This window comes from Colletotrichum lupini, chromosome 4 (genome assembly GCF_023278565.1).
Source record: "Colletotrichum lupini chromosome 4, complete sequence".
Taxonomy (NCBI): domain Eukaryota; kingdom Fungi; phylum Ascomycota; class Sordariomycetes; order Glomerellales; family Glomerellaceae; genus Colletotrichum; species Colletotrichum lupini.
In genome coordinates, this window is record NC_064677.1 from 610,996 (window position 1) to 633,585 (window position 22,590).

Consider the following 22,590-nt stretch of genomic DNA (forward strand, 5'->3'; position numbering starts at 1 on the left):
TTTCTAAAATTTCCCTCGGGCATTTTGGGCGGGGACGGAAGACGTGCATGGTTGTATATCCTCGGCAAGCAACTTACCACCAGAATAGCTGGTTTACTGCACCAAAAGGTCCAAAAATCACTTGCCTTAACATGGAAGTCACGGAAGCAAGGCCTCAAAAGCCAGCTCAGTGTCAGATATCAAGGGGAAAGAGATTCATAACATACACTTGATTTTGACTGGGAAAGCTTGACATCGACCGTCCGAACGCCGAAGGTAGGAATCCGAATCGGAGTTTTTGGGATCGGCGAAAGTCCGACGGCGTGAAGCTATGATATAGACCCGTCCCGTGCAACACGGCAACAGGGCAGGACGGTGGCATTTTGGTTCCCGGGTTCCGGCATTAAGTTTCCTTCAACGATCTACAATCGCATGATTTGGTGTACTTACGAATCTGCGGAAGGCGTTGGACTTGTTACGAAAAGGCCGACAAGAACCATCATACGTGCCAAGGAAGGGATAAAGGCAACTTGACCACTCGCATCAGACGAATGTCAGAAGCAACTATTCCAAACAACACAAACTTACCAGCCATAAACAACATGACTGCAGTAAAGGAAATCAGAAAGGTAACTACTTTATGATCTTCGTGTTTTTACAGCCCGATCCATTGGAGTATTTTCTGACAACAACATGCATAGATCATCATCATCGGCGGTGGCCCAGCAGGCATACTTGCTGCGCTCCAGCTGAAAAAGGCCAATGGAATCACGCCGGTAGTCTATGAGATCCGCCGCCAGCCAACAACACTCGGCGGAGCAATCGGCATTCCTTCCAACGGTCTACGACTACTCGATCGCCTTGGACTCTACAATGACGTTGCAGCTCGAGGTGCATTGACGCCGAAGCTCGTCTTATACGCTCTGAAAGGCTGCGTTATGGGTGAGATGGATCTATCATCCTGGAGTGAGCAGCAAACCGGCTTCGGATACTTGCGCGTCCAACGAACCGACTTAATGGACGTCCTGCTAGGCGCCGCCAAGCAAGCAGACATCCAAATACATTACGGCAAAGCCGTGGAGAAAATCGAAGACCAAGGCCACACCGTGACCGCGCGGTTCGTCGACGGGACGGCAGATACGGCCGACTTTCTCCTCGGCTGCGACGGGATCCACTCCGCCGTGCGGAAACTCTACATCGATCCCGGCTCCGTGCCCGAGTACTCCGGCTTTGCAAACATGTTCGCTCTCGTGCGACCGGACGAGGTGTGCCCCAGAGCCACGTCTATCGATACCATGAGCGCGACGCTCACCTCTGACGGACTTTTCGTGATTGCCCCCACGACACCAACCCGCGATCTGCTCTACTGGTTTTTCTCCCGCGAGGTTGCTCTTCCGGCTTTTGGCAATGTCCGTGACGGATGGGAGGAGCGCGGAAAGGAAGCGGCAGAGACATTCAAAGCTACCCTTCTCGATCTCTTGGGAAGTCAAAAGTCTGACTGGATGGACATGGTGCACGAGATCATCAACAACACGAACGCTGTCCAGTTTTATCCGATCTACAAGATGCCGCGGGGAAGACCGTGGTCCAGGGGCCGTTGCATGGTTCTCGGTGACGCTGCGCATGCGATGCCGCCGCACGCCAGCCAGGGTGTTTCCATGGCTTTAGAAGACGTCTTCTTGTTCTCAAAGATGTTGAAGAGTAACGCTGATAGCCTAGAAGACGCGATGCAGGTATGGGAGAAGAAGCGAAAGGTGAGGACGGAGGCGATGATTGACAAGGCGGAGTCGAATGGATCCTTGCGCAAGTCAACTGCATCTTGGCGTCTTCGAGCTATGGAGTTGGCTATCTCGGGGGGATTGTGGGTCTCGAAGACCACAGGTATCGACAAGATGGGCTTCGGACAGAAGCCTCTAGCTTATGATGTGGAAGAGGAACATTTTTGATGCAGAAATTGGAGACGTCGATTGCGTGTTTGAGTTCGTTATGATGGGTTGTATGGATACCTCATGTCACTGTAATAAGCTTTGACTTACTTTTGGTCGCAAATATGTTGTTTGAATACTATCATGTTGAATATAACCCTTAGAGTGGCATTACCCTCATAATACGATGAGAGAGAACACATCATGTTGATATCTCTGAGGGAGGTAGTCCGATAACTTCTTCATGCTTTTCCTGCTGAGCCAAACCAATGCATGTAAGTTTCGCACGCCTTCTGCATTTCCTTTGTACCAGCTTCAATCGTCGCCGTAATCGGGCGACCTCTTGCTGTTTCTTGTGTCGGAACATAGTGGTTATTGATTCCCTTGTTGATGTTGATCTTTGTCACTCCAGCTTTGATGCAGCGATTGTAAATCTCCTCCGTAAATGGATCCGCCCCGTGAAGGATGAGCCTAACCCGATCTCCGACAGCCTTGTTGGTATTTTCGAGCCGGTCATACTCCAGCTTGATCCCTCGCGGACCATATTCACCATGAACGTTGCCGAAAGCGGGTGCCAGCATCCCAATCCCAGTCGCAACAAACTCTTCGGCTTGCTCTGGTGTAGTGAGAACACCTTCAAGATCTATCGTCTCAGCCACACCGTCTTCGCCGCCCTCGATTCGCCCAGGCTCTGCCTCCGTTGCGATACCGCGTTGGTGGCAGTAATCAACCAGCTCTCGAGTAAGAGCGAGGTTCTCTTCCTTCTCGTAGTGGCTCATGTCGACCATGATACTGTCAAAGCCGTCGGGGATGTCCGCAGCACGGCGAACCAGCTCTGGTGTCTGACAGTGATCGAGATGCAGTGATACGGGGACTGAGGCACTGTGGCAGAGTTCTGCTGCGGCTTTGACAAGGGCACTACCTGCGTACTCCATTGCCCACGGGAAGAGCTGCACGACTGCGGGCGAAGAGGTCGCTTCTGCTGCTCTGACGGATGCCACCACAGCTTCGAGGTTGTAGCAACAGAACCCCGCAACTGCATAGCCGCCTTCATTTGCAGCATTCACGATTTTCATCGTTCGGTTTTCGGCGAGAGGAGGTCGAACCATCTTGAAGACTGGAGTTACTTGCGAGACTCGGGGTAGCTTGATAGTGTTCAGTGAGTTATATTGGTAATAGTGGTGTCGGATCGGCGAACTCTGTTGAGTCCTTTATTTCAACTTCGGCAAGGTACTTGAGGATGTTGACAACCACTATAACGGGGGTAGAGAAACGGCTTTATGTTGACGTTTCAACGATGAAGCAGTTAGAGAAGCTAGATTCGCAACTGTTGTCGATGTGTGATGTGGATTGCGGGGGATTCTAGGATTGGGGCGGAAATGGGCCGATTTTCCGCGCGAGCCGTGGTTACGGAGTGAAATCGGAGCAGTACTCGGTTCGGGAAAAGGCCGTTGTCACCCCGAGCTACCGACCTCTACCGAATCAACGGGTTACCTGGATCCGAGGCCATCTTTCATTCGTGGTCACTCATCTGTCTGCTCTTCCTACTAGTACTTAATCTTTGGGGGCCACGTCTCCGGTCACGGATTGCAAGAATCCGGTACCCCCATCAACATCCTTGGCTCCTCGGACTGGCCTCGACTCTACTCTTAGACATTCTAAAACACATGCACGCAACATATTACCCTCCGTCGAAGACACAACGGACCCAAGCAAGCAGCCCGCGGCCTTCATTGGTCTTGGGGCGATGGGATTTGGAATGGCGACTAATCTTGTCCGCCTTGGATATCCAGTCACAGGATTCGATGTTTATGGACCGACTCTGAACAAGTTCAAAGCAGCAGGCGGCCTCACAGCGACAAGTCCAGCCGAAGCTGTCACGGGCAAGGAGTTCTGTGTTGTCATGGTTGCCACAGCGGAACAGGCGCAAGGCGTCTTGTTTGAAGGTGACGCTCCGGCCCTATCGGCCCTTCAACAAGGAGCAGTGGTGCTGCTGTGCTCGACAGTTCCATGCGCTTACGTGCAAGGTCTTCAGAAAGAGCTGGTTGCAAGAAATCGAGGTGACATTGCTCTGGTGGATTGCCCGGTGTCCGGAGGTGCTGCCAGAGCTGCGGCCGGTACTCTATCGATCATGGCAGGCGCAGAAGAGGAGGCTATCCGAAGGGGCCTTCACCTATTGCAGGCTATGTCGGATCCCGAGAAGCTTTATATCGTCAAGGGCGGCATCGGCGCGGGAAGCAATATGAAGATGTGCCATCAGGTACTCGCAGCCAACCAAATCCTCTCGTCGAGCGAAGCGTTGGGCTTTGCAACGCATCTTGGCTTGGATCTCTCAAGTACTGGCGCAAAGATCATCAAGTCAGAGGGTTGGAGCTGGATGTTTGAGAACCGGCTACCACGCATGCTGGACGCTCAATTCGGACCTCTTGCCAGTGCGGTCACGATCATTCTCAAAGACACTAGCATCATTACTTCAGAGGCGCGTCGGGCCGGATTCCCCACTCCGATGACCTCTACGGCGGAGCAGGCCTATTTCGCCGCCCTCGGTAAAGGCTACGGCCCGGACGACGATGCCAGTCTCATTCGACTATACATCGAAGGAGCGGGAAAGGTTGGACCGGTCAAGCCTACCGTCACGTCCGAAGAAGGCAAGCTAAGCCTCGTCGTCAACCTTCTCCGTGGCATTCATCTTTGCGCGGCAGCCGAGGCAATTGCTTTCGCACGCTTTGTTGGTTTGCATTTGGAGCAGGTCTTTGAGCTCTGCATTAACGCTGCCGGCGGTAGCACAATGCTTTCCGGCGAGGGCCGGCGCATTGTGGATGCCATCGCGGCCGGTAGGTCTACACACGATTGGGCTGCCTCTGGCAACGAAAGTCTGCTTCAGACAATATCAAGCGACCTCCAGGAGGCGGTCGATGAGGCACAAAGACTGAAGCTACCGCTATTCCTCGGAACGCAGGCTCTCAACTTGATCCGCAGTGTTTTGCTGACTGCCGGGTCAAAGGCGCCTGGTTTGGCACTTGGATCCGTCGTTAGTGGTTGGACCGCAAGAGGTAACCCCGCGGCGTAATGAGGGATTACGTAGATGGCCCACATCTTGGCACCATTTCACTATCTTTGGACATGTTTTGGACGTCAGCGTTCGGTGGTTGATGCAACGAGATAGAGCCACTGGTTCCCCGCGGAAAAGTATTATCCGCATTTCCGTCTTATACACGAGTCATCTCAGAGCTGGAGAGCGACATTGCCAACACACCGTTTGACTTTGGCGAGTTTTGATCTTACTGAGCGCGATCATCAAACAACTGCACTAGCTCAATTGTAAATCAGTTATTTCCGGATTCCTGCAAAAAAACTTTCAAAATAACTTGCACTTTGGGCCTGCTGTCACTAGCCAGGTTTGAAATTTGCAATAAGTTTTTATCGAAGCAGAACTTTGCCCTCGAGTTTCAAAGCCTTGAGAGAAGTCCTCACATGTTCGGTGACCATTCGCTTGAGATGATCGTTCCACTATAAAGCTCACATACACTAGTAGATTTATATGGCTGCTGGTAGTTGACTAAAGTGCTTTACTGTGAGGCAAGGTGAGCTTTGAGAGAAGGATCTTTTGTACAATTATTAAACGACAATCCTGTATCAAACAGTATGACATGACTAGAGAAGAAAACCGCCCGACACCTCTACCAAAAAGCCCTAATGTTGAATCCAGCAACTATCGGCACCCATATTTCCAGTGTAGCACCAGTTCTCCAAACTCCAACTAACTCAATCTTCTCAAGAATGAAATGCGACTAGGCCATGAAAGCCTTGGCAACCGAGCGAGGAGCCGCCGGCGCTGGGACGGGTGGGGGAGCAGCGGCTGCAGGTGCTCCGGGAGCTGGTGCCTTGGCCGGGGCAGCGGCCGGAGCGGCACCGGCTGCGGGAATAGGCTGGGCACCGGCTGCGGGCGCAGGTTGAGCACCAGCAGCGGGCGGTTGGGCTCCATCCGCCGGGATGGCGTCCGGCTTCTCGGGCTTCTTCTCCTTCTTGCCCTTCTTCTTGCCCTTCTTCTTCTTCTTCTTCTTTTTCTTGCCCTCGGCCTCAACCTCTCCTGGATTCGTGACGTCGTCGACTTCCTCCACTTCTTCGAATTCATCCATGTCGTCTTCAGGTGTTGCGTCGGGAATCAAGGCCGATGGAGGAGGCTGAGGAGGCTGGGCCTGGCGGGCTATGATGCTGGTTTCATGCAGAGACATGTCACTAGCTTAATGTTAGTAAAAGAATGCAGAAGGGGTGCTGGAGTGATAGACTTACTGGAAAGTCTGGGCATCCTCGTCTTTGGTTACCGAGACTGGAAGGGCGTCGATGCTGACCGCCAGGGCCGACAACGTGAGAAGGGCGTTGAGGATCTTCATCTTGAAGTATCTCGCAGTCGAAGTGAGAAGCTGAGGATGATTGTTCAAGAGAGGCTGGAGTGTGAAGTGTGTTGGATGATGAGGAAAAAAGGATCGACTTGAGGTGGAAGCTCGTCTAGATCTTATAGAAATCCTTCCAAGATACTTCACGACGAGATAGCATACAAATTACGACTTTGTGGCGGCCACAAGGGAACAGCAACGGCACTGACGACAGAATCAGTCGTCTCAACACGCCTCTCAAAGGTTGTCGGCGGTCCAACTGGCTGAGGAACTCAATCAGAGAGCACCGGCCGCCCCACGGAGCCTCCGTGTAATGGTTCGCGAACTCGACAAAGTTCCAAGGCTCACGGTCACTTGGACCCGGCTTCTCCGTGAGGGCCGTTGCTGAGCTGGGCAATTCTCCTCGAAGACCAGTGTTCATAGGCAGCCCATAGCGTGACAGTTCACCACCTCTTTGCGAGACTGTGGACGCTGGGGCCACGGCTCTAGGTTCTACGACCACAGACATTTGGGAACTAAAAGCCGTTCGTCCAGTCTCAAAGTCACTTGACAGACCGGTTTTCTATCAAAGGTGTGCTCGCCGCTCGTCCGCGCGGTGTGAAAAGCTTCTCTTATCCGAAATATTGCAACAATTCTTCGGCGAATACGAGCACGCCGCACAGGGAGCTTTCGATCCCCATCATGAGTTGATGTACATGTCCCCGCGAGAGCCCGAGTGACGTCGTAAGCTCACGTTGGAGCCGCCCTACATGAGCTTCCATGCATAGTTCTATGCATCTTAAATCCATCTTGCAGACCAACTTCCGTCAAGACGTGCACAGTCTTCCCGCTAATTAATCTCGACCGGTACCTTGCGTGCTGCCGCCGTTGAAAATGAGTTGGCTTACGTTGTGTTCAGATCAAAGTTTGCAAATTTAAATGGGATTTTCCAGCGGCAACGGTCTCTTCCGAAATGTTCGGGAGCGCCGTGGTGTCCAAGCCACCATTAAAGCCATCTCCTGAGCCAAGACATCGGGGAAGGCTTCCCGACTTGACCGCACGGTTTGACTCTTTCATTTTGGGGAATTTCAATTGATGATCAAAGAGCTTGCGACTGAGGGACTTGAAAACCTTTTTCGCGACATCTTGATTTTATCTCAGTTCCTACAGGCCGTCCACCAAACCCTAGCATCCAGATGACTAAGGGCAGAGTATCGACCGAGGTGGAAGCATTACCATTGGGGTTGGTAATTGTACATTTGCGTCTAGCCCGTACGTTACTTCCTTGTTGCCAGGTTGTAGGGAGGCTGCCTCTTTCATTGGGAAAGTGTGTCTGTCCATCGTTCTGACTGAGGATGTTCCGAGCTTCATAGTACCGGACAAATGCCTTTAAGAGGCCTTCTCGGGACGACTCAAGTAAAGTACTAGCCATAGAAATCTTAACTAAGTTTTAAAATCATCACAATTCTGAACTTTTGGTGTCCTGAAAGTCGGCAGGAAGCCGAATAGGTGGACGATGCCCGCTGATAGCTCACAGACATAGCCGCATGCGCTCAAGTTTCGCCACACGAGATGATCTGGATAAGAGCGAATGGGATCACAGGAACACTATGCAAGATTTTCAATGGTCTGTAAATCGAGCCATGTGTGCATGACGCTATGTGTGTTTGCAATTCATCCCCGTTTAATCCCCCGACTTGAGTGTATGTCCATCTGCACGGTTCGGCCCGAGAACACGAATGAATCAGGATTGCTTGCAACGTGGAGGCAGAAAACAGCCAGAGGCTCTTTGCACGAGCGACGCTGCAATCAATCCACGTTGCCCGGATTGAAACATCACGCGATGTTGATGTTTTCATCATTTTTGATTGAGTTCTAGAAGAGTGGCTTCGGAGGAATCCGCTTCGCGTGTGCTGCAGTCAAAGAGTACATGATGCATGGATCATCTGATAGACTGAGCATATGACAGAAGCGGCCGGTGAGCTTAAGTTCGGAACTGATTGCTTTACTTTCGGGTTCGGTATTATATCATCAGCAAAGCTGTTGGCATAACCTACGGTCTTTACTGGGGATCTGCGTGCCTTCTATTGATTCAAATCCATGACGTACCTTGTCGAACGGCTTTCGTGGGTTGTTGAGATTTCCTGTGCTTAACATGGGTTTCCCTTTCGAATGAGCGATGGAAATATATTGTTTCACCTTCTACGTTTGGGTGTTGTCGGAAACAGCTTGAACGTTGTGGTTGAATAAGCTTAGACATGATAGCGGCCCAAATTTTCGGAGCATAATTACTGGTAATCTAAAATTCCAATCATCAAGTGAACCATAACCCTGAAAGTTTATGGCCGGTCTCCCAGCTTCCTGTGTCGAGCTCGTACAGTTTCCCCCACGTGTGCTTGTGCTCTTCAGTCCTTGCCTAGGTGTCTCGCGACTCTACCGCCGCGAAAGATTCGACAGTGTCGGCAATACAGTCCTCCAAAGTCCTATATTCCATTCCTAAGATGTTCACCGAACGTTGGGTGTTGATAGAAAACACGTCTTCTGACAATTCTATGCTGTTGTCAGTAGTTGTCATTATCACGGAGCCTGTGTTCTCATAGCACTTACCACCACCTGGCAAATGTTCCGATGGCAGACTGACACGGTATTTGGCAGATCTTTTGCGAATTATGCCGATGATATCACGGTTCGAAAAGTGGCCGTTGGCGACGAAGAAGCGTTTGTTCCCGGCCTCGGGCTCTTCCATGGCCCGTACGTGGGCCAAAGCTATATCACGGACGTCGGCAAAAACGGGATACTAGTAGACATGAGCATACTTCTTGGTGAGTTAGGGTAATATGGGAAGCTAGACCTCGGCAGCGGGTATTTCGTTGTTCATCGATCCGTGGAAAAAGCTTCCTATGAACTGGTTTGACTCGCTAAGGGAGTCCAAATTGTTCAGACGCTGCAGCACCGGACCGAAAACAAGAGGTGGCAAAATGACGGACAGCGTGAAGCTCGGAGACTCTTCACTCTGAAAGTTCCATGCCGCCTTCTCTGCAAATGTTTTGCTTGCTGCGGCATCTCGTTAGGGGCAGATGTGCGGGCTGTAGGCTCTAGGTCGGAAATTGCTTACCTGCGTAGCCTCTAGCTGGGTTCGCCAGTGCCTCCTCAGCTGTGATGGGGTTCCAGTCTGTCTCGTCGTACGTATGACCGGGCCGAAGACCTTTTGACATATCCAACATAGAGACAAAGGACCCCGTGATCACCTAAGACGAATCAGCCGCTATTGTAACTTGCCTGAGAGAGAGTTAGTCCATACCACTCGCTTGACCGCAGCGCTTATACCCATTCAAATCAATCAAACAAATAAGTCAAACAAACAGTCAAATATAGGAATTTTAGTAAGTCAAATAATCAAATATTCTAGCCTATATATTTAGTATATTTGATTAAATCTAGAATCTAAGGGTGGGCCCGAAAATACTAATAATATACCGAGAAAATACGGTAAAAAAAAGGGGCCGCCCGGACCCGGATTCGAACACCGGACCTCCGGTATTAAAGTGGGCCCGCCGAAAAAATTTCGGCGGCTCCGGCGCAGAATCCACTGCACCATTTACACCTCTAAACGGGCTATAGAAAATTCTAGCAAATTAATCAAATATTCATTCAATAAGTCAAACAATCAAACATAGCGCGAGAAATCAGCCAAACAATCAAATATGAGGTTCATATTTGATTTGTTTGTATGGGTATAAGCGCTGCTTGACCGTCGGAGCCCCCGCCTTGATAGCTTGAAGAATGTTGGTGGTCCCATTAACAGCTTGGTTGATCAAGTCTGCCTGGATGTTTTTGACTTCGTATGTCACGGGGCTCGCAGTTTGTATGACTGCGTCGAAAGGGGGGTCAGACTGGACGGCCTCGTCAAAGGCCCCAAGTTGTCCAACGTCGGGGACGAAGACAAAGCCCAACTTATCGGGCGAATATCCAGAGAATGATTTACTGATTATATCTACCTTGGCCTGCTTTCGTACAGTTGTGATTACTGAGTGGCTAGTCGTATGTCAGTGAGAGCTGACCTATCGCGCGAGTGCCTGGAAGAGAGTCTACTCTTGCTCCAGTAGCACCTTGATTATGTGCATAGCTATGAAGCCGCTGCCACCGGTAAGGAGCACATGTGCCATTCTTTTGTGATAGTTCGGGGTCGGTGTAAAGTTAGCTATAAGAAAGATGAGTGGTGGGTTCTAAAAGTCATGACATGTAGGAGGCTCATTTTATAGCAATGACTCTCAGCCACCTGATCTTTATCCATCCAGTACAGTAGACTCAGGATCAATATCTGAGGAGAAACGCGGATTTGATTATCTCCATGGTGGTTATCACTGACTACCGGGTTGCAGCGACGGCGAAAGTCTTTACATCCGGATCATGGGCCCAGTCTTGGAGGGGCAAGCCCGGACAAGGTGTCCAGAATGAGGACAGGGACGGAGCTATCCGCACTCTAGCCTACCTTAACTGGCTGCTTCCGTTGCCCGGGCCTGTTTCGAATCACTGTCATCGTACAAAGACATCCGCCATCTTCACTATCTAAAGTACGTTAGCGTCTGCAACAGTAAGGTGGACAAATCTCTTGGCTGTTGGGTCGGATTGCGGCGGCCATAATGAAGATCTTGGCATCCCCCAGCTATTTACAATCCTGACATTCTTCTGTCGTCTCTACCAATACTATGCATTGAGCTAAACGTTTTATTTTATGTATCATGTATCAAGTTTATCTCTTGCTGGACACTTTTAGGGACTGGAAATTTGCCTCGTGGGGTTGCCATGATGAAGGTTCGACATGAGCAGAAATTTTGCTTCATCATTCTAGGAGCAAGATGCAACTGGAATTTATCCTTTCCACGTCGCGCGATTGTCCAGAAAACTCCGATATGCACGGAGTCGACACAAGCATCGTCCGCAGATATTCCATGGTAGCTAAGAGAAGTTCACTTTCTAATAGTTATCCTAGAAGTCGACAGAAGTGCTCGGTCTGTACAGCATTATCTAGGACTTCCGGTACCGTCATCGTGCCCAGGCCTGATCCAGTGCAGTCTGCGTCGTGCGATGTGCGATGCAGCGATACTTGTTATCCTCCTACATCCAACTGCCCCCGAAGATTGCGGCGCGCTGTGGATCTTCTTAGCAACAGACAAAGATCAGTTCGTAAGCTTGCTACTAGGATGCTTCAGGGCTCAACGCAATGAAGAAATACATGTACTCGTCGATGCTCATCAACTAAGGTAGCGAAAAGGTCGCTCCGATGATAATGCTCTTGTACTTCTCAGGTGTTTCTAATGGCTAAATATGTCGGTGAGAAGGTTTACACCGTAGGATAATAGGTGAATATATCGCTTATATAACGCTACACGGCGAGGGTATCTCCACGCCATTCATCGTGGCTCCCCTGGAAATATTTGTACAGGATAGTGAACGCGGCGTGACACCTTAGAGTGGAACCTGAGCACCGTTTGGTATCTAGTATTTACAAACTCAAGATGCGATCAGGGGATCCCGGGTTGACCACCCATTTCGCCACAGAGGGTAGTGGGCAATCAGCTTAGGTGCACTAAGAAGCGTCCAAAGTTAGCGGCCGTTATGGTAAGTCACAAAGACGAAATTGTTCTTACGCTGTAGTAGGGAAGGTCAGTCTTCCACGAGTACTTAGTGCAAGGGCCTGAGTGGGTTTCGTAGCACTGGAATAATGGAGTCATTAGTATAGGGCCTGCATAGTAGCTTCTGTAGGGGACTGGAAGCCTTGCGTACAATCCATCCACCGCTACCGGGGATTTGGCCCGTGTTCCAGGTCAACTTCTGGTTCGAGTAGCACGGGCTAGGAGCCGCTCTCGCCTCAATAGGGGCGGCGGCCACATCCACGGCGGGAGCAGCAACTGCCAACGAGGCAAAGACGAGGACTGCGTTGAGGGACTGCATGGTTGCGATAATGACCGTGATGTAATTCAATCGTTTCTGACAGTGGGCTGGAGTGAAAGAGGCCCTTCAATGGGAGTAAGTATCCTCTTAAATATGTGTACTTGAACGTGAGCTGAAAAGCCCCAGGCCACCTCGGAGTGCCAAGAGGAGTAGCAATCTAAGTCATCACGAGGATCGCAAAGTATAAATTATGAGCCTCATGTCCCTAGTTTCACGGAGGAAGCATACTGAATGATGTACGCAGTACGGAGTACGGATAGCTCCTTCTCACTACCGCTTCTAGTCGAGGCGGTAGGGTATTCCGGGAGGCATGAATCGCGCTGGTGGGGCTAGAGCGACGGGCCTCCCATGTTTTTGAGATGGTTTGGCTAAGCCTAGGCGTGTGAAAGGTCTTCAGCGCGTACTTTCCCCGCCTTTTGCTTTTGAGTAAGTGTGGCCGCAATACGGGGAGTTCATCCCGACCGAGAGGGCTAATCCTGGAAATAGGTCGAATCGTGGAAATGATCGCGGGGCGAACCCGTGTCGCTAAGCCTGGCCCTTCATCTAAGTGAATAAAGTTAAGTTGTTCGGGCTCTGTAATTGTTGTAATAATATATTTACAGTGCCTATATTCACAACGAAAGTGTCGACAAGTGAAACAGGGGAGAAAATCGCTGCGTACGAGTCGCAACGTGTGGAATACCCTACTCATGGTGGATTTGGAAGCTTCGGTCTCGGATTCCTGCAAAAGGCCGTCGCTACCGGCTCCAACTCGGATTTGGATTACGAAGGTCTCCTCATTCTGACATATTATCGCTCCGCAGATCTGTATTTTCTGTTAATTACACCATGATACTATACCCTTAGCCTCTTGAGCCGTGGTTTACTAACCCTACTATCGCCGGAGTGTGGAAGTTCAGTTCGGCCATTGAGTTAGAAAGCCCGCAAGGACCACTTTCATGTATTCGTTTATTTCACGACTCACGGGACATCAAGTGACTCCAACGTAATGATGGAAATAGCGAGACGGATTAGGTTTGGGTCACAGGCTGTTACTCGATACTGGAAGCCATCACCTGCCATCTAGAGCTCAGAGGTCGTTCTCGCAAGCATCCATGTCTGCACCAAGCAGAAGAGGTAGACCGCCTACAGCCACAACTATACCAGCAGCACAACTCACCTAGCGAAGGGAATGCAAGCTTATTTAGAGGCAAGACTAAGTACCTTTAAAGGTGAAAAATCAGCAGAACACAGTCCTTCTCATCGACGGAAAGCCCGGTGGTAGATAAGGCTGTGCATCTTTCACAATCCTGGGCAAAGATTGCCAGGACCATACTACCAATTGTATCACATTTTTAGGCGAGACAGTCTTATTCGCTTGCCAGTCTCAGATACTCAGCTTAGCGCCAATCTGTACTTGGTTCGCGTTCCAACCTTATGAAGGTGGCGGAGAGGGCTACCGGATCATTGCTTCTGAATGATCCATCTCATCATGTACTTCTCAACCTCATGTTTCCCCCGATACGTTTGCGCCAAGCCCTCATTGCCCATGATTCCAAGCTCGTCCTCAGGTCGGGCAATCTCCTTGGACCAGTAGTCGTTATCGATGGTCCAGGTTCCAAGGTCCTCAAACCCCAACTTCTTGTACAGTCCATATCCTTCAGCCGAAGCAACAAGGAAAGTCGGAATCTTCTCAGCATCACTGATGTCGATGACTGACTGGAGCAACTTTGCTCCAATGCCCTTTCTTTGATGATGAGGGTCAACCATTATGTTCTTCACATCTGGCACCGATGTCAGCACTCTCGTCACTCTCGTCAACAACAGGTTGGCGGCCGGATCATGCCCTGGCCGGTGCTCATTCCGTAGTGCCTACAATTATGTTTCCGTCCATCTACTGCCTTTTCGTAACATTCATCCATCTCTTCCTCCCTTGGGTGGCCGAAGCGCTCCCACAGATCTTTCATGTGAGGTTTAATTGCGAAAATGGACGGCACGGTAGGTTCGGTATCCGCACTTTCCGTGGGCTTCTCCACTGTGGTTGCAGCAGGCTGCTCCATCGCATCGACGACGTGGTATCTAATGAAACCCACGACGGCATCTGTGTCGGATGCGACAACAACCAGGAAGTGGTTTTTGGGATTCTTCAAAGCGAGTCGCGTTGAAAGTGGGAGGATTTCCCTCGGATGGCGCTCGAAGAAAGCTCCATAGAAGTCGTGAAATTGCTCTAGGGCTGCATAATGTACGGCAGCGATGGCATCTGCGTCTATCGTGGTCGCTGGCCGGACGTGCATTGAAGTTTCTGGTGTCATCGAGATAAGCGCGGCACAGTCCCTGATCGAACAAGACGCGACCTGGGAGTTTCTTGTTGAGGACTCTCGGGGTTTTTAACGCGTGCTGATGTTGGGGCTTTATGTAAGGCGTGAGGCTCACGCACGACCAAAATGCTTAGTGTCGCGGAGTATTATCGCGCCAATCACTTTACGGTTGGCCGCTCCTGCCGTTTCGAGTGCAGATTGGTCCGGAACCGGGTTGTGGAGCATACCGGGTGACTCACCGGCCGAATATCCGCACAGCCGGAGGAGTCTTCCAGACTCTAGACGGACCTTCTCAGCTAAGATGGATCACGTGCGAGCTGAAGTCATGTTGCAAGTGAAATTCTCTTACTGACCAGAACAACTTCCGGCTTCAATATTCATGAGTTATCTAAACAACGTTTCGTGATGGGTTAAGAAAGGTCACAAATCGTCGGGACCCGGGACCGCTCACGTATCCCATCCTGACTTTTAAGGCGGCAGTGTCCAGTCTTGCAGTTGAGACTATGTCTTGAGAACTGTTGGTATCCCTATTACAGGGTAGTTAGTTCGAACCGTAGTTAACGAAGAGATTAATTAAACTATATAAATATCTACATAAGTATAAAAAGGAGGTTCTAACTATAGGTTAGGCTAGCTATAATAATCGTAAATAGGGCCCCTAATTAGCCCCTGCCCAGTCGGCCGTATACCGTAATTAAATTAGACTTCTAATCCGATACTAACTTTCTTTTTTTTTTATTAATTTAGCTACTATAGTTAGAGGTATAATTCGACCTTAAGCCCGTTTACTAAGTCGTTTCTTTTTCCCCCTTTTCTCTACTCTTTTTATATAACCTATCTTTTTATTTATATAATAACTTTTCTATTACTTATAAATTATTTTAATCTCTTATTTAGTATTACTTTTATAAAAGCGTCTGCGAGGTTATTTTTATTATTAATCTAACGGATTTTAAATATCTCGCGCTTTTTATATAATTACTTAAGGGCTATAATATTAATTATAAGCCTCTTTTCCTTCGTCGTTCTTAATTTAACGAGGTATTTATATAGCGAATAAGAATCGGTATAAATAACCGTTGAAATAAATAAAAAGCTAATTTAATTAGTAATCTTCCTTAGCGTTATTAAAATTATATAGGAGAAGTTAACGCTATTAACTATACTATAAACTTCTAACGCTAGTATACTTCTTATTATTCGTTTATTTTTAGTTAACGAGTAATAGATTATATTACTATATATAATAAATTCGTTCTTATTTATACTCTCATTAGCTAGGATAATAATATACCCTAATTACGAAGTAAGGTCGTTATTATTTATAAATAACTTATTAATAAAGACGTAGAGCTTGTTAGTCATAAGGTCGATTAGGTAGTAAATAAGACCTCGATCGAGATTTATTTATTATTATTTAAGCTACTTATTAAGTACTTCGACGTCTTGTTTAGTTAAATCTATAGCTTACGCTACTTTAACATAATTAAACGTTACCTCGGGTTAATAAATATTTATAATATATACCCCTTGCGCGAGCTTAGCCTTATACTACTTTTTAACGTTAGTTACGTTCGGATTAACGAGGTTAATCTTCTTATTTTACCCCTTTTATTAAAAAATAATAGTTTCTTTTTTAATTATAAAAATCCCGCTATTAAATACTAGGGGGGTATTTATTATAAAGACCTCTTTTAGTTTTATTACAAAGCCCGCTTTTTAGAGCTCTTTATCCTCTTTTTTTATAAAGTTAATATTAAATAGGTTTAATATATCGTCGGTTTATATTCCGATAATCCTAAATTAGTTACTTTCGTGCTCCGCGACTAGTAGGCACGGGTCGTACGTAGAGGTAATTATTAATAATTAATTAATATAAAAATCGTAGTATATAACTTACTAATAAGTGCCCGATTTTGCGAGCCTATATAGTAGCTTAAGTACTTTAATAATCGTACTTTTTAAGTACTTACTAGCTATTTCCTTCGGTAAATAGGCTAGGATTTTCCTTATAAGCTCTATAGCCGATTAGGTATAGGCCTAGGTAATATTATAGCTCTAAATCTCGTATCCCTTTTTTTATAGCGATACTATTAGTAATATTATTAATCGTTAGCTATAGTACTATATAATAGGCGATTATATAAGTAGCGTTGCTTTTTTAACGTTACCGTATTTTTAAATTACGTATTTAGACTTCTCGTACGGCTAGGGTGTTCTTTTCCTTTTAATTTTACGAACTATTCGTAATTTAAATATATAAAGGTTTATATATTTTTCTAAGTTATATAAGATAAATCGATAGACCCCTCGATTGCGAAGAGTATCTGCTTTAATAAGATCTAATCCCTTATACGGCTTTTTAATAGTTATAATTACGCTTTTTTTACGTAGTTTAACTACTAGCTCGAAATTAGCTTTTTTTTTTACTATATAAAAAGTATTAATTACTTTATTATTATTAATAAATTACCGCGTTAGGGCTTACTATCGTAGTCTTTTATAACGTCTCGCTAGTAGTATTAATACCCTTTTAGTAATTTCCTCTTCCTTATTATTTATTAGTACTATTATGACGATTTTGTTAAGGATAATTTCTTATGCCTCTACTGCGGGTTATATAGTTTCCCTTAGCTCTTTTTCTTTTTATAGGTTAGAAATTACCTTATTAAGATTTATATAGTATGGTCTAATTATTATAATTAATATTTTAAGTAGCTAGTTACGATCTCTCGCGACTATATAAGAGCGCTCGTTAACGGAAATTAACTTATATAGCCTAGCTTATTATTAGGTAATTTCGCGCTATATTCGTATATCCGAATTTAGCGGTATATTTAGATTATCCCTTATATCGGGCCTATTATATATAATAATTACCTCGTTAATTTACTTTTTTATACTTACCTCGCGCAGTGCCCGTATTACTTTTTTAACTACTTAGGCTCGTTAGCTTATACTTAGTAACGGTAGCGAGGCTAAGGTCGTTCTTAAATATACTCTAAATATTAATAGCGTTAGTATAAGTCCGTTAAGCCCTATAGTATTATTATAATATTTAAGTACTATTTAGAAGCATTCGTCGTTAGTAGAATCCGGATTTTCTTTTTTAATAATTCTAAACGCCCTTTTTAATTACTAATATACCCTCTCTACTTTTCTAATATTATAGTGCGCTTTAATAAGTACGACTTTTAGCTATATACCGTAGGCCGTCGTATTATCCCTAAATTCTATTAACTTAAAGCTAATATTAGCGTCGGTTCTAATACCGTCTAGCGGTCCCTAGTATATATTAATCTAGCTTTTTTATAGGGCTACCTATACTATTTTTACTTATAAATCCCAGAGGAATTGCCCTACTTAGAAAGATATAGCTACGTTAATTATATATAATACTAGCCGACTATTTAAGTAGAAAATATCAATAACGATTTCTTAGTTAAAGTTAAGCTTATTACGCAATTTAAACTTAAATTTGCGTAGGCTCTGCGCATTTATTTAGTATTAATAGTATACTTTTATTAACTACTCTAGTACCCCTATTTTAATATTATTATTACTTAATTACTTAAAAAAGTTATATAGCCTCGTAACTAATAAGTACTTAAATCTCTAGTATAGTCTTCTAAGCTCACTTTCCGTTAAGTAATTAATCGACTTCGTATTATTAATAAGCTTTATAAACGTATGCCCCTATCGTCGTTTAATTATTTTAAAGTGCTTATTACTAAAGATTCTATTCTTTATATTATTAAATATAATGCCTAGTCGATCTATATTTTTTAGATATAGGAGAAATGGGGTATTAATAAGTAAAATATAAAAAGTTATCGTTCCGAAATATATCTCTATTTTTATTATACTTAGGGCGACGATTTCCTTACCTAGGCCGAAACTAATCCTCGTAATACCCGCTATTAACGTATTAAGCGTTATTAGCGTAATTTTTTATAATACTTAAAATTACCCTTTTCTTTTAGTTAACTATTATAATACTTTAGTATTTAAGATAATTTTATAAAAATCGTCTAGGCCGTACTTTTTGCTCATATAAAATACTTATACGAGCTTAGTATTTAAGGGATCTAAGTAATATAAAAAAGACCTCTCTAGCTACCCTTAGATTTGCTTAGTATTATGTTCCTTTTTTTTAAATATTAAGAGAAATAGCGTCTTTTCTTTAATTATTAAAAGAATAGGCTTCGGCCCTATTAAATTCGCCCTTTTAGCCGCCTCCGTATCCGTTATTTAAGGGACCTTTCCTTACTATTTATAAATAAAAGCTTACTTATTAAGAGCTTTTATTACCCTCTATTTATTTAGCCTCGTATATTTTCTAGAGGCTAATAGAGTAAAAAAAAAGTAGCTAATATCGTTGATTTTATTATAATTTAATTCGTTAGTATAGGAGGTAAGATCTTTTTTATTTTTTAAATCTCTTATAGGGGGTATATACTTTAGGCTACTACTTTAGCTACCGTTACTAAGTTCCGTACTCCCAGATCTACCCTTATATATAATAAGGAATTAGTTAAACCGACGAGGGCTAGTTTTACTATTTATTACCCTCGACTTTTTATATTATTCGTATAATTTAGTACGCTCTTCGTTAGAGTAGTTACTTAATTAATTTCTATCTTTTTTATAAATATAATATTACTTTTTTTATTACCCTGCCCGTAAGTTAAATCTTTACTTATTTAACGAATCTGGGCCTTTTTATTAGCGATTACTATATTTAGCCTCTTTTCTTTTTTTATTATACGTTCGATTAACTTAATATTATTAGTAAGGGCCGTTATATACTTAGAAATAGGTTTAGTACGGTATTCTTATTTTAATATTAAAGCTAGATCTTAGCTTCGAGTAGAGCGTTTCGTAGTTTTCGGGTACTTAGTATAGGGTTATTTTTATTTTTAATATACGCTAAATTACGGTATAAAAATATCTAACTTTCTGCTTATTTATTCCCTTATTTAGCTAGGTTTTTATTAGCTTATCGATTCGATTAATAAGCTCTTTAAAGATCTCTACTCGCAATTTACTCTCTATTATCCTAGTTATAAATATAAAAAAAATCGCTTATAGCTTAGATAGGAGCTTTATATTCTTATTATAAGTCTCGAAGCGGCTTCGGATGGCGTTAATTATATTAAACAAGTCGTTTTAATCGAGATTACGTACCGCTTTATAATAATAATTAAAGGCTTTATTTATAAATACGATATTAATTACCGAATAGTATTAGTACTCCCTAATTCTGACTTTTTTATAATAATTATAAAATATTGTTAGGGTTTTTTATAAGACCTTATACTTCCTCTTAGAGTATAATTTCTTTTTTAAGAAGATCTTTTTAAAGTTTATAAATTACTTCGTATTTATTACTATATTTTTGGTATTTATATACGATCCCTATGTTACTAAGTATTATTAATAACTTCGGGTCGTTTATTTCCTTTTTTATTAACTAATCAGTGCCGAATTTTATATTAATAATAGTAACGAGTTATAGATTAAAATAGGTAGAATTATTAATTATCGTATTTTTAGTATTATATTTTACCCCGGTATATCCTTTTATAACGATAGATTTTTATTAGTAATTATAGGGAGGAAACCTGGGTCGTTTATTCTTTTTTTAAATTTATTAAAGCGATTATATACTCTATCGACCTGTGCTTAGTTTTATAATACGAATTCCTCCTCTATAATTATTATTATTAGTATTTCGTATAGCCTTTATAATTATAATTGCGCTAGTAATACCCCTCGCCCGTAGAGGAATTTATTAATTATTTTCGTAATCTTTAGGCTTGCGCTCGCGAACTATTTATTTAGTTAGTAACTAAGGTCGTTTGCGATTTTATAAAATAGGGGTTACCTCTATAGCCCCTTTTTCTTATAGACCTTAGTTAAATAAATTAATACTACGTTAATTTGCTTACCGTTAGGCTAATCTATAATTTTATATATTTATATCCCCTAATAGTCTAGGTTAATATTTACTTATTTATAAGGGATTAGGATTCTATTTAGGATCGGGTTTCGTCCTCTTCTTTTTTACCTTAACTCGCTAAGGGTCGTGCTCTAGCTTATATTTATATTAGTAATTATTAGCGTATTTAATTTTAATAGGGATATATCTAATCCGCGCACTAGTTATAATAAATCCGTACTTTTACTACCTAACGAATTTATTAAAGTCTAAGAGATTCTCGCTTCTTCTCGTTATCTCGCTACTACTTTCGTTTTTATTATTTTTAGTAATTACTATTACCCTTTTAGATCGCTAGTTATTATACTTATTAAGATCCTCCTTTTTATTTAATATAAAAGGGTAGGTTTTAGTAATTCCTTTTTATAATAGTAGTAATAGACGTTTATATTACTATAAGAAAATATAGTAATTAATCTTAGGATCTTTATTAGTTATTAATTTCTATTATCCCGTATATTTCTAACTTCCTAAGCCTCGTGCTTTTTATAATCTCTAAATAGCTTCTTTCCCCGACCTACCTCTTCTAGGGCGGTATTTTATAAGAATAGTTAAAAGTAGACGCCGGGCGGCTTATAGAGGAGCTATATAAGTAAAAATACTTACTTATTACTTATACGCAGTAGGGTTAAATATTTTAAAGATCTTATTTTTTATAGCCTCTTAGTACCCTATTTTATATTTTTTAGGTAGTCTTTTTCGTAGCTTAATTATAATTAGGTAATTATTACTTATTAATAATCCTTTTTATTACTTAGTTAATTTTTTAAAATTAATAATCTCGTGCCGGGAGCTAGTATAAAAAGAAGCCCTTTAGTAGCCTTTTAAAAGATTCTTTTTCTTTTCCCCTTAAATCCTCGTCCTTTTAGCCTTTTCTTAGGCTAATAGTAACTTTAATAAGAGGTTATAGGACTACTTTAGGGTAGCTACCTTTTTTTTAAGTTAATTTTTAAAATCCGTAATATTCTTAACTTAATATTATTAAGACCTTTAAATCCCCTCCTCCTTTATTAAACCGTCTCCTATATTTTATTCTTAAGTAATACCCGGGGGGTAGTTAAGGGAGCTATAAAGAGGTCGTTTAGATCGCGGGCTTAAAGTTATACCTATAAGATCCTTATAGTAATAGACTTTTTTATATACCGTAAATTTCTTAGCTTAATAACTCTTATAGGGTTACCTTCGCTACTAAATAAGAATATTTACGTTTAAAAATCCCTTTTTTTAATCGTACGGTGCTCTTTTATATTATATTATTAAGCTCGTTCGTCGTGCTAATTAATTAGGTAAGTAGTCGTTACGTAGGTATTTCCTTTTTTTAATTTAACTAATTAATTTTTAATTATGGGCCGGCTATAGAAAAGTCGTTTAATAAAAAAGCTACTAGGGGTAACGGTAAAAGGCTAGTTATTTAAGCGGTTCTATTAATTAATATAGTTTAATATAATAAACGTCGACCTCTTATAAGTAATAAAGGGCTACGATTACTTAATTCCGTACGGTATTTAAGAATCGCCTCCTTTTTTATCTATTTCCGTAAGGTTAATTAGTATAAATCTCCTATCCCGTATAGTATTAAGAGGTCGTCTCTTTTATATAATCAGATACCTTACTAATCTACGATAATAGAATTTAATTACTAATTAGTATTAGTATCCTTATTATAGGGTAGTTAGTTCGAACCGTAGTTAACGAAGAGATTAATTAAACTATATAAATATCTACGTAAGTATAAAAAGGAGGTTCTAACTATAGGTTAGGTTAGCTACGATAATCGTAAATAGGGCCCCTAATTAGCCCCTGCGCAGTCGGCCGTATGCCGCGGTCGAATTAGACTTCTAATCCGATAATAACCTTGACTGTCTGTCTTATAACTAGCTAAGGATACCTAGAACATTTGCTTGAGAACCTTGATGTAGGGCTTTGCAGACAAGGTTCGAAGCTGCCTCAGGACTGCTAACGCCACGTCTTTGATGCTACGTATTTCTATCTCCGATTCTTTACAAACATACTATATAAATAAGTGCTTCCTTCTCAAAAAAAAACCATTTGGCAGG

At 43.3% G+C, this 22,590-nt stretch overlaps 10 protein-coding genes across 10 annotated transcripts; 2 read left to right on the forward strand and 8 right to left on the reverse strand.

Annotated features, from left to right (window-relative positions):
- Nucleotides 1-581: 581 nt before the first annotated feature.
- CLUP02_07286 (uncharacterized protein) lies at nt 582-1,925 on the forward strand (the record flags this gene model as incomplete). Its single annotated transcript, XM_049286281.1, has 2 exons — nt 582-608; nt 681-1,925. 2 exons carry the CDS (start codon nt 582-584, stop codon nt 1,923-1,925), a joined length of 1,272 nt encoding a protein of 423 aa, XP_049143424.1.
- A 221-nt stretch (nt 1,926-2,146) lies between these two features.
- CLUP02_07287 (fructose-bisphosphate aldolase) lies at nt 2,147-3,013 on the reverse strand (the record flags this gene model as incomplete). The annotated part of the gene is made up of 1 exon (XM_049286282.1): nt 2,147-3,013. The coding sequence occupies one exon, from the start codon at nt 3,011-3,013 to the stop codon at nt 2,147-2,149; it is 867 nt and encodes a 288-aa protein (XP_049143425.1).
- A 638-nt stretch (nt 3,014-3,651) lies between these two features.
- On the forward strand, nt 3,652-4,974 carry CLUP02_07288 (oxidoreductase; the record flags this gene model as incomplete). The annotated part of the gene is made up of 1 exon (XM_049286283.1): nt 3,652-4,974. The coding sequence occupies one exon, from the start codon at nt 3,652-3,654 to the stop codon at nt 4,972-4,974; it is 1,323 nt and encodes a 440-aa protein (XP_049143426.1).
- Nucleotides 4,975-5,695: 721 nt separating this feature from the next.
- Nucleotides 5,696-6,809, reverse strand: CLUP02_07289 (uncharacterized protein; the record flags this gene model as incomplete). The annotated part of the gene is made up of 3 exons (XM_049286284.1): nt 5,696-6,143; nt 6,198-6,308; nt 6,511-6,809. The coding sequence occupies 3 exons, from the start codon at nt 6,807-6,809 to the stop codon at nt 5,696-5,698; spliced, it is 858 nt and encodes a 285-aa protein (XP_049143427.1).
- Nucleotides 6,810-8,696: 1,887 nt separating this feature from the next.
- CLUP02_07290 (uncharacterized protein) lies at nt 8,697-9,611 on the reverse strand (the record flags this gene model as incomplete). The annotated part of the gene is made up of 5 exons (XM_049286285.1): nt 8,697-8,830; nt 8,888-9,077; nt 9,132-9,334; nt 9,396-9,528; nt 9,582-9,611. 5 exons carry the CDS (start codon nt 9,609-9,611, stop codon nt 8,697-8,699), a joined length of 690 nt encoding a protein of 229 aa, XP_049143428.1.
- Nucleotides 9,612-9,698: 87 nt separating this feature from the next.
- Nucleotides 9,699-9,878, reverse strand: CLUP02_07291 (uncharacterized protein; the record flags this gene model as incomplete). The annotated part of the gene is made up of 1 exon (XM_049286286.1): nt 9,699-9,878. One exon carries the CDS (start codon nt 9,876-9,878, stop codon nt 9,699-9,701), a length of 180 nt encoding a protein of 59 aa, XP_049143429.1.
- Nucleotides 9,879-9,978: 100 nt separating this feature from the next.
- CLUP02_07292 (dihydroflavonol-4-reductase) lies at nt 9,979-10,574 on the reverse strand (the record flags this gene model as incomplete). Its single annotated transcript, XM_049286287.1, has 3 exons — nt 9,979-10,315; nt 10,373-10,481; nt 10,550-10,574. The coding sequence occupies 3 exons, from the start codon at nt 10,572-10,574 to the stop codon at nt 9,979-9,981; spliced, it is 471 nt and encodes a 156-aa protein (XP_049143430.1).
- Nucleotides 10,575-11,861: 1,287 nt separating this feature from the next.
- On the reverse strand, nt 11,862-12,235 carry CLUP02_07293 (uncharacterized protein; the record flags this gene model as incomplete). The annotated part of the gene is made up of 3 exons (XM_049286288.1): nt 11,862-11,870; nt 11,932-11,997; nt 12,068-12,235. The coding sequence occupies 3 exons, from the start codon at nt 12,233-12,235 to the stop codon at nt 11,862-11,864; spliced, it is 243 nt and encodes an 80-aa protein (XP_049143431.1).
- Nucleotides 12,236-13,678: 1,443 nt separating this feature from the next.
- Nucleotides 13,679-14,508, reverse strand: CLUP02_07294 (uncharacterized protein; the record flags this gene model as incomplete). The annotated part of the gene is made up of 2 exons (XM_049286289.1): nt 13,679-13,998; nt 14,091-14,508. The coding sequence occupies 2 exons, from the start codon at nt 14,506-14,508 to the stop codon at nt 13,679-13,681; spliced, it is 738 nt and encodes a 245-aa protein (XP_049143432.1).
- A 3,720-nt stretch (nt 14,509-18,228) lies between these two features.
- CLUP02_07295 (uncharacterized protein) lies at nt 18,229-18,468 on the reverse strand (the record flags this gene model as incomplete). The annotated part of the gene is made up of 1 exon (XM_049286290.1): nt 18,229-18,468. A coding segment is annotated over one exon (240 nt), but the record flags the coding sequence as incomplete, so codon positions are not given.
- Between the last annotated feature and the right edge of the window lie 4,122 nt (nt 18,469-22,590).